At 35.1% G+C, this 11,430-nt stretch overlaps 1 protein-coding gene across 6 annotated transcripts in view; it reads right to left on the bottom strand.

Moving 5' to 3' along the window:
• Window positions 1-3,216: 3,216 nt before the first annotated feature.
• The window catches only part of cuedc1b (CUE domain containing 1b), a 30,452-nt gene continuing 22,238 nt past the window's right edge, over window positions 3,217-11,430 (bottom strand). For 5 of the 6 annotated variants that reach the window (XM_051861423.1, XM_051861420.1, XM_051861424.1 and 2 more), the window contains 7 exons: window positions 11,255-11,381; window positions 9,445-9,664; window positions 9,024-9,092; window positions 7,865-7,954; window positions 7,657-7,750; window positions 7,279-7,337; window positions 5,820-5,893 (listed from right to left, as the gene is read on the bottom strand). In XM_051861423.1, the coding sequence (XP_051717383.1) occupies window positions 5,820-5,893; window positions 7,279-7,337; window positions 7,657-7,750; window positions 7,865-7,954; window positions 9,024-9,092; window positions 9,445-9,664; window positions 11,255-11,381 (733 nt within the window). Of the gene's footprint in view, window positions 5,615-5,819; window positions 5,894-7,278; window positions 7,338-7,656; window positions 7,751-7,864; window positions 7,955-9,023; window positions 9,093-9,444; window positions 9,665-11,254; window positions 11,382-11,430 lie in introns of those variants that run through there. The other variant, XM_051861425.1, reaches the window with a different exon arrangement.

Genomic DNA, 11,430 nt, shown 5'->3' with positions numbered 1-11,430 from the left:
ACCTTTGTTCATCTTCGGAATGCAACTTAAGATATTTTTGTTGAAATCCGATGGCTCAGTGAGGCCTGCATAGCCAGCAATGACATTTCCTCTCTCAAGATCCATTAATGTACTAAAAACACATTTAAATCAGTTCATGTGAGTACAGTGGTTCAATATTAATATTATAAAGAGACGAGAATATTTTTGGTGCGCCAAAAAAACAAAATAACGACTTATATAGTGATGGCCGATTTCAAAACACTGCTTCAGGAAGCTTCGGAGCGTTATGAATCTTTTGTGTCGAATCAGCGGTTCGGAGCGCCAAAGTCACGTGATTTCAGCAGTTTGACACGCGATCCGAATCATGATTCGACACAAAAGATTCATAACGCTCTGAAGCTTCATGAAGCAGTGTTTTGAAATCGGCCATCACTATTTAAGTCGTTATTTTGTTTGTTTTTGGCGCACCAAAAATATTCTCGTCGCTTTATAATATTAATATTGAACCACTGTACTCACATGAACTGATTTAAATATGTTTTTTTTTTACACCTTTAAAAATCTGAATATTAATCACTGATTAATTTACCAAGTTTACCACCTTGGTAGGTATTTAATTATCTGAAGAATGCATTAACGAGATATATACATACATATAGATACTAATTTTTATCTTTACCTTGCACATAAATAGCGCTATTATACATTTTTCTTAAAATAATATACATATTGTTTGGATTTATTGTATTATATTCTAAAAAAAAAAAAAAAATGCTGTCATGACCATGCTGACCATGGAAAGAGTTAAACCTGGAGAAGGGGAACTATTTTTCAAAGATGTAAATAAAATAAAAATGATTGGAGTACATTTTACAAGAAAATACACAGTCTTTCTACTTCACAATTTCACATTTAATTAATTGTTACTTGCCTTGTCTTTGCAATTATTTGTGACATTTACTAGCAATTTCTGAGTTAAAAATGTTTCATAGCCATTTTCAGTGTAGAACAAAATGGGAGGGAAATAAAAATTGCAATCTTGCATAACAGAGATCAGGCTGTTCTACTACATTGTGCTACCAAGCATGAATGTCAACTGTTGCAAGCGATTCTTAGGAGGAAATGGACAGAAATCACTCTCTTCTGTGTTTCACAGCTTTGAACTCTTAAGAAGAGCGGGTTGCTAGAAGCCATACTATAACCTGAAACATTTTGACAGAAAAACAGGTTTGACAAGATTAAAATGTAGGTATTTGGCTTCAAAGAAAAGATGTAAACTTTTGTGCAATCCCTAAAGTCAAAAATGGGTGTGACATCATTTTTTTTTTCCAGCATGAGCACTTGGAAGGTGTGTTCCTATCAAAGGCAAAAGAGATGGTGGTTCCTGTAAAAAAACAAAACAAAAAACCTGTAGAAATGAATTGGAAGAATGATCGCTATTCACAATCTGCATGTGCAGTTTTCATTGTCATGGTAAGGTGACGTGAAGCATTGACTTGGGTGGGGGATTGTTTCCAAAGTTTCTGATTATGCAATAATGCTCCCAAGGCCACACTAAAGTGTGTTGTCACTCAATGGACTGACTATATTCACTAAACAGCAGTGCCATACTGCTTTTATAAAATGGTTAGTGCATATTAAAATAATCTTTCTTCTAGAAGATGCTGTGGTTTAATTTATATCAAGGATTTGACATACACGAGCCAGAACATTTTGTTAGCACAGCTGTGATAAAAACATGAATGCAATCAGTTCTGTCTGTTCTCCTTGTTTATCTTTATATGTGGTTCTAGCTATTGGATTTGTTTCTACCAAAAAGTTAGTGTGCAAAGATGATTATTGGAAAAATGCCTCTGGTTCAAGAGAAGTGCATGTTTATTTTTTTTCCAGATCATTATGTGTTAAAAAAGACATTTCTAAGAGTTAACTTACTGTGTCAAACCGATAAGTGTGTTAGATACTGGAAGTTTTTCTTTTTTTTTTTTTCTTTATCTTTGTTTTTCTTGCCATGTTGGCTCGCTTGATAGTGGAATGTTTTTATTTTGTCTCGGTGATAACTGATGTGACCGTGGAGTTGCTGGATAAGGCTTTCTTCACAGTTGCCTAGTAATTCCAAGAAATACCCGTTTACAGAAAGTTGGTCAAGGGAAGGTCATCTAACTTGGTGGTGTGCCATAAGTAATAAACCAAGAATGATAAATGATTTAAAATAAAAATGCATGTAAAGTAAACCTAAAAATGCAGCAATGAGGGGAAAAACACACCCATTATAAGGGAATGTACTGCCCTCTATTGGTTGCATTTAGATAGAACAGGGGTTTTTAAACCTTTTAACTTTATATATAGTTTATACACTACCAGTCAAAAGTTTGGAAACATTACTATTTTTAATGTTTTTGAACGAAGTCTCTTATGCTCATTAAGGCTGCATTTATTTCATAATAAATACAGAAAAAAAACACTAATGTTGTGAAATATTATTACAATTCAAAATTATGGTTTTCTATTTAAAATAGAAATCTTTTGTAACAATATACACTACCGTTCAAAAGTTTGGGGTCACTAATTTTTATTTTTTTATTTTTTTTTGAAAGAAATTAATACTTTTATTCAGCACGGATGTGTTCAATTGATAAAAAGTGATAGTAAAGATTTATATTGTTAGAAAAGATTTATATTTTGAATAAATGCTGTTCTTTTTAACCTTTTATTCATCAATGAATCCTGAAAAAAGTATCAAAGGTTATAAAATAATATTAAGCAGCACAACTGTTTCCAACATTGATAATAACTGAGTATCAAATCATCATATTACAATGATTTCTGAAGGATCATGTGACACTGAAGACTGGAGTAATGATGCTGAAAATTCAGCTTTGATCACAGAAATAAATTATATTTTAAAGTATATTAAAATAGAAAACCATAATTTTAAATTGTAATAATATTTCACAATATTATTGTTTTTTCTGTATTTATTATGAAATAAATGCAGCCTTAATGAGCATAAGAGACTTCCTTCAAAAACATTAAAAATAGTAATGCTTCCAAACTTTTGACTGGTAGTAATATATATATATATATATATATATATATATATATATATATATTAGTTTTTACACATACATACATACACACACACACAAATTTTCCAAACAAGCAAAACAAAACTAGTAACTAGACTTTTTGTTGAATACTTGACTTTGTTGGAAAAAAAAAAATGACATGATCAGACAGAGTACAACAATTTTATTATTTATTCCAATAGCTAATAAACATCTGGATTGTAAGAAAAGTCCAGAACTTGAAATAGTCTTAAGTGAATGATGTGATCCGGAACAATCACATTTATTTTGGACAAATAGATGAAGAGTCAACTTAATTTGGTGAGAACCATATTCTTCAAAAGAAAGGGGACAGAAAAAACAAAAAAAAACAAAAAAAAACAATGGCAAGATCAAATATTTTAGGTTAAAAAAAATTGCCAATTTCCATGTACAGTTTCTTCCTTCTAATACAGTATAAATATTACATTCCACTAATTGTTAAAAGCCACTTAAAATCATGTGGCTCGCACACGACGCTCTCTGAACACATCTGCCAATGATTTCGCCTCAATCTCTCCCATGTAAAGACAGAAGATGGAGATGTAGATCTCGAAAACATTTCGGGTAAACACGCAAGGACATGTGATCAAGAAAAAGAACTTGGCTACATACTGAAGCAGATCATCCTCACAGTCCTTGAATTGTTCATATAAACCTCATGACGGGTAAACAGACGGCGCTACCTTGAAGCTTCTGCGCTAAGTTTTCAGTTTTAGTTGTGCTTTTTAACAAAGTGAAATGAGAGCAAGTTCCCTGAGTGGATCAAGTATGTTAACAAGCAGGATGGAAGGGAAAAATCTCACGCAGTCGTGCCTGTGAATCACGGTAGACGCTGGGAACGAGGACTCTGTGCTGTATGCCTTACTACTCTCAACAAGGTTTTGCTCTTACAAAACCTTTGTTCTTTCAACTCACATCATTTTCAAAATGAACTACTGACTTGTTGCTCTGTGCCATTCATAAAGATCTGTTAAAAAAAGAGAAAGAAGTAAAAATACATCACGCAAATATGCATGGAAGCGGCACATTTTCATAATGGCTATTACACTTCACAGAACATATAATTACTGTATGTGGAATACACGTCATACCTTTATAATTTGTAATAATGGCAAAAATCATATAATCACATACTGATGTGACATGAACACGATCATGACTTTATATACTGTACATAATGCCCTTTAAATAAAATGAAGAAGTTCCAATAGCCATTGTATCAGTAACATGGTGGAATCAAAAAGTGTGCTTCTAGGTGGTTTCAAACTACCAGATTTACCAGCTGACATACATAAAATACAAACAAACATCATGTCACACAGTGTCCTCCAATAGGCTACTTTACACGGAATCAGTACTGGGATGCACAACACTAAAAGGAACATAATGGCACATTCTTATTGGTGGATCACAGTTAGACCTCCGACCTTATGACACAGTCAAGTGACCTACTGGAAGCACAGCGTTAGGGTAAATCATTCAGTGTGATTTGCAAAAAAAAAAAAAGCAAAACACACAGCAGCGTGTTGGTTGGTTCAAGGACGTCATTCAAATTGTTCTCTGCTCGTTCTGTTCAAAGATAACTAAAAAAAAAAAACATGTTCAGATGGCAACTATACTGCTTAAACAAATCTAATCACTTTTCACAAAGAAACAACTGAAAAAAAAAAAGCATTCAAATATTTTATAAAACAGATATGACAGTGCAAACGCGATTTATCTGCGATTCGCCTTTCTCTTTTTGTGTAAAAATGACTCGAATTGAATTGCTGGAGTGGCCGGAGACTACTCTGAAGACATCATCTCATCTGAATGAACTATGTTTTGATTTAACTATGAAAAAGTAGTATGGAAATGGACTATTCAGCGCCCTAAAAACACACCAGACTAAATGGAGACCTGAATCAATGGTGTTTTTTCCTTAATAGCACTGATAAAGAAAGAAGAAAGCATTTAAACTGGGTACATTCTTTGAGGAAATGCTGTTGATGTTTAATGTGCAGATCAGACTCTGAGAGCGGCAGAGTCCATTGAATATAAGGTAATAGTTATATACTAATGTGCTAAAACAACTGACAGTTAATTGTGTCACTTCTGGACAGTAATAAATCAAATATTTGCCTCTTTTCTAATGGTGACAACATGAGTGAGGAAAGAAATTCCTCAAATAACTGATATTTTTAAACAAACATAAAAGGGAATTTCTTTTCAGATGATTAGGGATAAAAAAGACGTAGGAAAGCAGTACTATAGCTGTTGAGTTTTACATATGAAACCAATATTAACAAACAGTTACAATACAATAATTATAATAGTAATCAAATGTAGGTAACAATAATCTTAGGCTTGCAAAAGGCTGCTACAAAATGATCATACAGTCCTGCCTCGGCTGGTCTGGGGGGAGGCTGCTCCTCTCGAGTCTGGGATTGCCTGCACTGGAGCCGCTGAGATAAGGAGCAATCAGCCATGGGTCATTCTGAGGTCACCATGGAAACTCTAATTTCCCAAGAGCACAGAGGAGGGATCTGGAATTAAATTAGCAAGAGGTTCGTTACAAGATATCTGGATAGATGTGCCACTAGATATCTCTGTCAGTCGCAGGATCATTATACTAGTGGAACAAATATGAATATCATCTCTGAATCAGTAACAGTGATTTAAAAAGCCTGTATAGTTTAGAAAATACAAAAAGACACAAAGGAAAGTAAAGAATCTCACTGCATGAGCCGCTCACCATGATAGTGGTTCCTTATGTGGCTCCTCCTCTTCCTGTGCAGCCAATCGTCTGTGTTGACTTTCTTCATCTAGAAAGACACACAGCGGCATCCAAAATTAAAAATGTAGTCCAAATCAGGACTGCATATGGCCTCGTTCAGTTACTAAATTAAAAGCTGACAGACAGATAGATTTAAAGCAAATTTCTATAAAAATTGAGTGCTGTCAAACGATTATCGCATCCAAAATAAAAGTTTGTGTTTACAGTTTATATGTGTGTACTGTGTATCTTTATTATGTTTACATACATAAATATATTGAAGAAATTATATATATACACAGTTGAGCTCAAAAGTTTACATACCCCTTGCAGAATCTAGAAAAATGTGAATCATTTTAACAAAATAAGAAGGATCATGAAAATTGCATGTTATTTTTTATTTAGTACTGTCCTTAATAAACTATTTCACATAACAGTTGTTTACATATAGTCCACAAGACAAAAAAAAATAGCAGAAATTATAAAAATGACCCTGTTTAAAAGTTTACACACCCTTGATTCTTAATACTGTGTGTGGTTACCTGGATGATCTACAACTGTTTGTTTGTTGTGTGATGGTTGTTCATGAGTCTCTTGTTTGTTCTGAGCAGTTAAACTGAGCTCTGTTCTTCAGAAAAATCCTCCAGGTCCTGCAGATTCTTCAGTTTTCCAGCATCTTCTGCATATTTGAACCCTTTCCAGCAGTGACTGAATGATTTTGAGATCCATCTTTTCACATGGAGGACAACTGAGGGACTCAAACACAACTAATAAAAAAGGTTCAAACATTCACTGATGCTCCAGAAGGAAACACGACGCATTAAGAGTCAGGGGTGAAAACTTTTTGAATTGGATGAACAGAATAAATTGTACTTTTTTTTGTCTTCTGGGAAACATGTAAGTATCTTTTGTAGCTTCCAAAGGGCAGAACTAAATGAAAAAATATGTTCTTTAAACAAAATAAAAAAAACTTGCACATCAACTTTTTGTTCAAAAGTTTTCACCCCTGACTCTTAACGCATCGTGTTTCCATCTGGAGCATCAGTGAATGTTTGAACCTTTTTTAATAGTTGTGTTTGAGTCCCTCAGTTGTCCTCAGTGTGAAAAGACGGATGGATGTATTGTGTGTTTAAATACAGTTGTTTAGCTGACCATTGATAGCTTGCAGACGATTGCTATGCAAAAGCTGCGCGTGCTCGTCACTCTTTAGCTCCGCTCACAAGGCACGCCTCCAGGCGGACGGCTGTTTTCGGAAATACTCGGTACAGCGTATGTATCTTTTATAATTTTGACAAAACTAAAGACTTTTTGGAGATATGGAGGATGCACTACTACTCTATAGGTACTCAAGATTAACATGAGATTGGCAGAAACTGTGTGTGATACCCCCCTTTTAATCAGAGACGGCTTGGAAAATTGGAGAGAAAATCTTACCACATGGGTTTCCTTCCACATCGTCTAGGAGGTTGGCAGTGGAGTTGGCTGTGCCCAATCTGAGAAAGGGCAGTCAAAGTAAACAGTCGACACTAAATTTACTCAACTGAACCAGAGTTACTTTGCCAAGAACCGTAAATAACATGTTAGGGATTTCGCTGAACACAAAACAGGAGAGCCACTGAGTTTAACATTAAAACCCAGCATCATATCTCACTCAACTATATCTCTAAATATATTCCTCTAGCTTCCATATTTTTGTCCTAATTTCTATTTCATGCTTGCTCTAAAAAAATATTCTGACTTCACATAGTATTTTTTTACACTCATACTGTATTGATTTAAGCTAAAGTGGTTCTGGCACATTTTGAAGGATACGAATGATGCCGTAGCAACGTTCTTCTTTTAGACTTCCTCCGCTTCGTCTTCTCCGAAAACCCTCTGGCGATTTCAAACAGTTTCTTCCTGGTTGCTGCAGATGAGAATGCAGAATGTTACAATGCAACAGAAATGTTAACGTCCTACACGTAAAATATTTTTAATAAACAATTATTTTCAGGTGAACTGGGGTGTTTTAGACCCTTACATTTCCCCATGTGCTTTAGCTTGTCTCTGAACAGAGCGTCATCTGAGACTGCTGTGCAGGCCTCTACAGATCCGGAAGCATAGTGGTCACCTGTGTTTCAGGGGGGAAAAAAAGTAAAGCATCTTGATGTCTACAACAAAAATTTTGCAAAATGGGTTACATTTTTAATTGTACACTTTAATTTGAGTAATTGTAATAGCAGTGCTACTACAATTGAGAATTTGGTGATTTTGAAAAGGGAAAATTAAGGCCCCCATATACTTCGAAGAACAAACTGGTGTGACGTCATTTCAAACTAAATCAGGACAAAACAATGTTAGTTTGGAGTTCGTTTCGGTTCAAAACAGCAACTTCGAAGCAAAAAGTTCGCTCTGGCTGGTAAACACCTCAAACTACCACTGGTTCATGGCGATTACATAATAGGTAGGTGTGGTCTGTGGCTCCGCCTTCTTCGATGTGTCAATTTTCTTCAGTTCATTTCTTCTGTTTAGTCTGTCAAGGTCAGACGTCCATCAGTAAAAACATGAACCCACTGGAGAGTGGCTTTATAGTAGAAACTGAAGTTGTCACTGACTGTTTTTTCATGTTTAATACTGTAAAGCTGCTTTAAAGCAATCTGTAAATAAATAAATGTAGAGTGTCGAATTGCAGAGCTTGTGCAAACATATCCACATACCTATGATCAGACACATTCTTAAAGGGATAGTTCGCCCAAAAATGAAAATTATCCCTTGATTTACTCACCCTCAAACCAACCTAGATGTATATGACTTTATTCTTTCAGCCAAACACAATCGGTGTTTGGCTTTATAATGGGAGTGAATGGTGCCATTTTTTTGAAGACCAAAAAAAGTGCATGCATCCATCATAAAAGTAATCCATACTGCTCCAGGGGTTAATAAAGGCCTTCTGAAGTGAAGCGACGTTTTTTTGTAAGGAAAATATCCAAAATTATAACTTTATAAACTGTAATAGTAGTATACTGCTGCAAAGGTATTTCAAACTTTTTTTTTTACACCTAAACAAAGAACATAAAAGACCTTCGCTGTGAGCATAACAGGGCCTTTATGCATATGCACACACACACACACACACACACACACACACACACACACACACACACACACACACACAACCACAGTTCAGGTGAATTATATACCTGTGGAGTTCTCCATGCTAGCTGATGAATGACTGGATTTGGATTTCTTTGACTCATATTTCAATCGATCTAAAACACAGAAGGCAGGTGTTATGGAAGTCTTTGACATTCTGCATTCAACAAGGATATGATATCATCCAAGGCCCATTCATAGGCTCAAGGCATATCAAACAATCTGTGTGGAAAAGCACAATGTGTACGACAGAGCACAATAAAACCTCGCTGTGAGGAAAAGACACTGCTAATGGCCTTGGAGAAAAACCAAAACAGTTAACGTTAACGTTCACAGCCAGGCTGAGTAAATTAGCATAAGAATTCACTCTTCAGGATTTGCGTAGGTGGAACTGTGAAAGGAAGGGAAGTGGAGAATGTCAGAAACTGCTCATTGTCCCATTTAGAATGTGGGCGAGTGTCTTCCTACCTCTTTCCAATGCAATGAGGAACTCTCGGTTCCTCTGCAGCTCCTTCATGAACTCCTCGTTCTGCAGGAAGAGAGCGATACGCTCATCCTCCAAATATTGCTTCAGTTTGCGTTCCTGCTCTGAAGCTCCTCCTGTTCCTGTGGCAGCCGCCACAGTGGGGACCTTCTGGGGTACTGAGGAGGAGGAGGAAGAGGGCTTGGAGATGCTACTCTGAGAGCCCTGCAGAATATTGAAGCATATGGAATATGCAAGAAAATCAGACTTGCTTTAATGAAAAACCCAAAAGTTCTGGAAAAAAAAAAACGAACTGGCAATCTTAAAACAGGGTTGTTTTAGTGCAGTTCCCCACAGTCTAAATTTTGTAAATAAACAGTTTCTGAAAACATTTAGGAGAACTGTCCACTGTAATAAGGTTAAAATTTTAATCTCAGTTTAAGAAAAAATTCCATCCCATCATACACACATATAAAAATATTTGGTAACACTTCATTTTAGTGTCCTATAAATTATGCATAATTACATGCAACTAACCATAAACCAAACCCTAATCCTAACCCTATAGTAAGTACATGTGATTAATTACTACTCAGTACTTAAATGTGTAAATACACTGTGAAAAGAACACCTTCATATAACATGTAAAAAAATAAATAAATAAATATTTATAGAAAAATTATTTTGCATATAGTAAATTAAGCCTATTTTTCAACTATATTCAGACTTTTTGCATCGTTTCAATTATCATAGGCACATTTTCCAACAAAATTTGCATTACCATATTTCAGATTTTCATTAGTCTTACCATAATAAAAGTAATATTACGTAATTTTTCATGAAGAAATAACTATATAATTTTAATAACAATTTTCGTATGGTAATGTGAGTGAGAATTGTTAATGGGATGAAAATATGCTTTTTGTTATTCCTATATTTTTGTAATTTTTAGATGAAATATGACTCAGACGTGTTGTGGGAAGATTCAATCTACTAAAAACACATTGTTAAAGTGAGAACTTTAATAACATGAGAATTTCATGCTGTCATAGCGAATTTTGAATACACTGCTTTATGTTTTAATGTTCATCATATGCAGGATGAGTGTATATGTACAATGGATGAAGGACACCATTATCGTTAATCTAGAGAGCATGATATGGCACAAGAGCTTAAAAGCAACTGTACAATGGCCTCCCTGCTGCACTTCTGTATTGCATTAGCATGTTTTAATGACCAAACCTCTGGACCTCTAAAGCTGTTTCTAAACTGTTAATAGATACTGTTGAAAAGCAAAAGAACTGGAGGAAAATCAAAAGGCCAAAAATGTAAGTTTTTGACATCAAGCCCAGAATGCACTTGAAAAAAAAAATATGCTTGGAACGAGTTTGTGCTAGATAACTGAGAATACAGATTGTGTTTTACCCCTTAAACAAAGGAGAAAAGTGTTAAAGTCAGTGCGATACTCTAGTTCAGTCTCAGATACGTTACCATACAAAAGTTTAAGGTCAGTAAGATTTTTTTTGAATGTTTTTGAAAGTCTCTAACTAAAGGGCCGTTCACACCAAGAAAGATAACTATAAAGATAACTACAACAATAACTATATTAGCGTCCACACCAGTCTGTTTTTTCCTAGGATTCTCTGATGAATATAAAGTTCAAAAGAGCAGCATTTATTTTGAAATATAATTATTTTGTAACATTATTTCTTTATGGTCACTTTTGATCAATTTAAAGCATCCTTGTAGAATAAAAGTGTTAATTTCTTATTGACCCCAAACTTTGCATTATTGCATCACATGATAAATGCTCACCTGTATACTATCCAATTGTTGGGGCAGGATTCGCAGGAAGTCATCAGGCAAATTGCCAAGTAACGGTGGGTTCCAGTTTTTGTAACCTTGGACTTGCCTGTGTCCAGGGGGAGGCTGGGCCTCAAATCTGAAAAATAACAGAGCCCAGTGTCACTGACACTTGTTTCAATGGCAAC

Source organism: Ctenopharyngodon idella, chromosome 15, assembly GCF_019924925.1.
Source record: "Ctenopharyngodon idella isolate HZGC_01 chromosome 15, HZGC01, whole genome shotgun sequence".
Lineage (NCBI taxonomy): Eukaryota > Metazoa > Chordata > Actinopteri > Cypriniformes > Xenocyprididae > Ctenopharyngodon > Ctenopharyngodon idella.
Note: the sequence above shows the minus strand (reverse complement) of the source record. Positions and strands in the feature narration are given on the sequence as shown.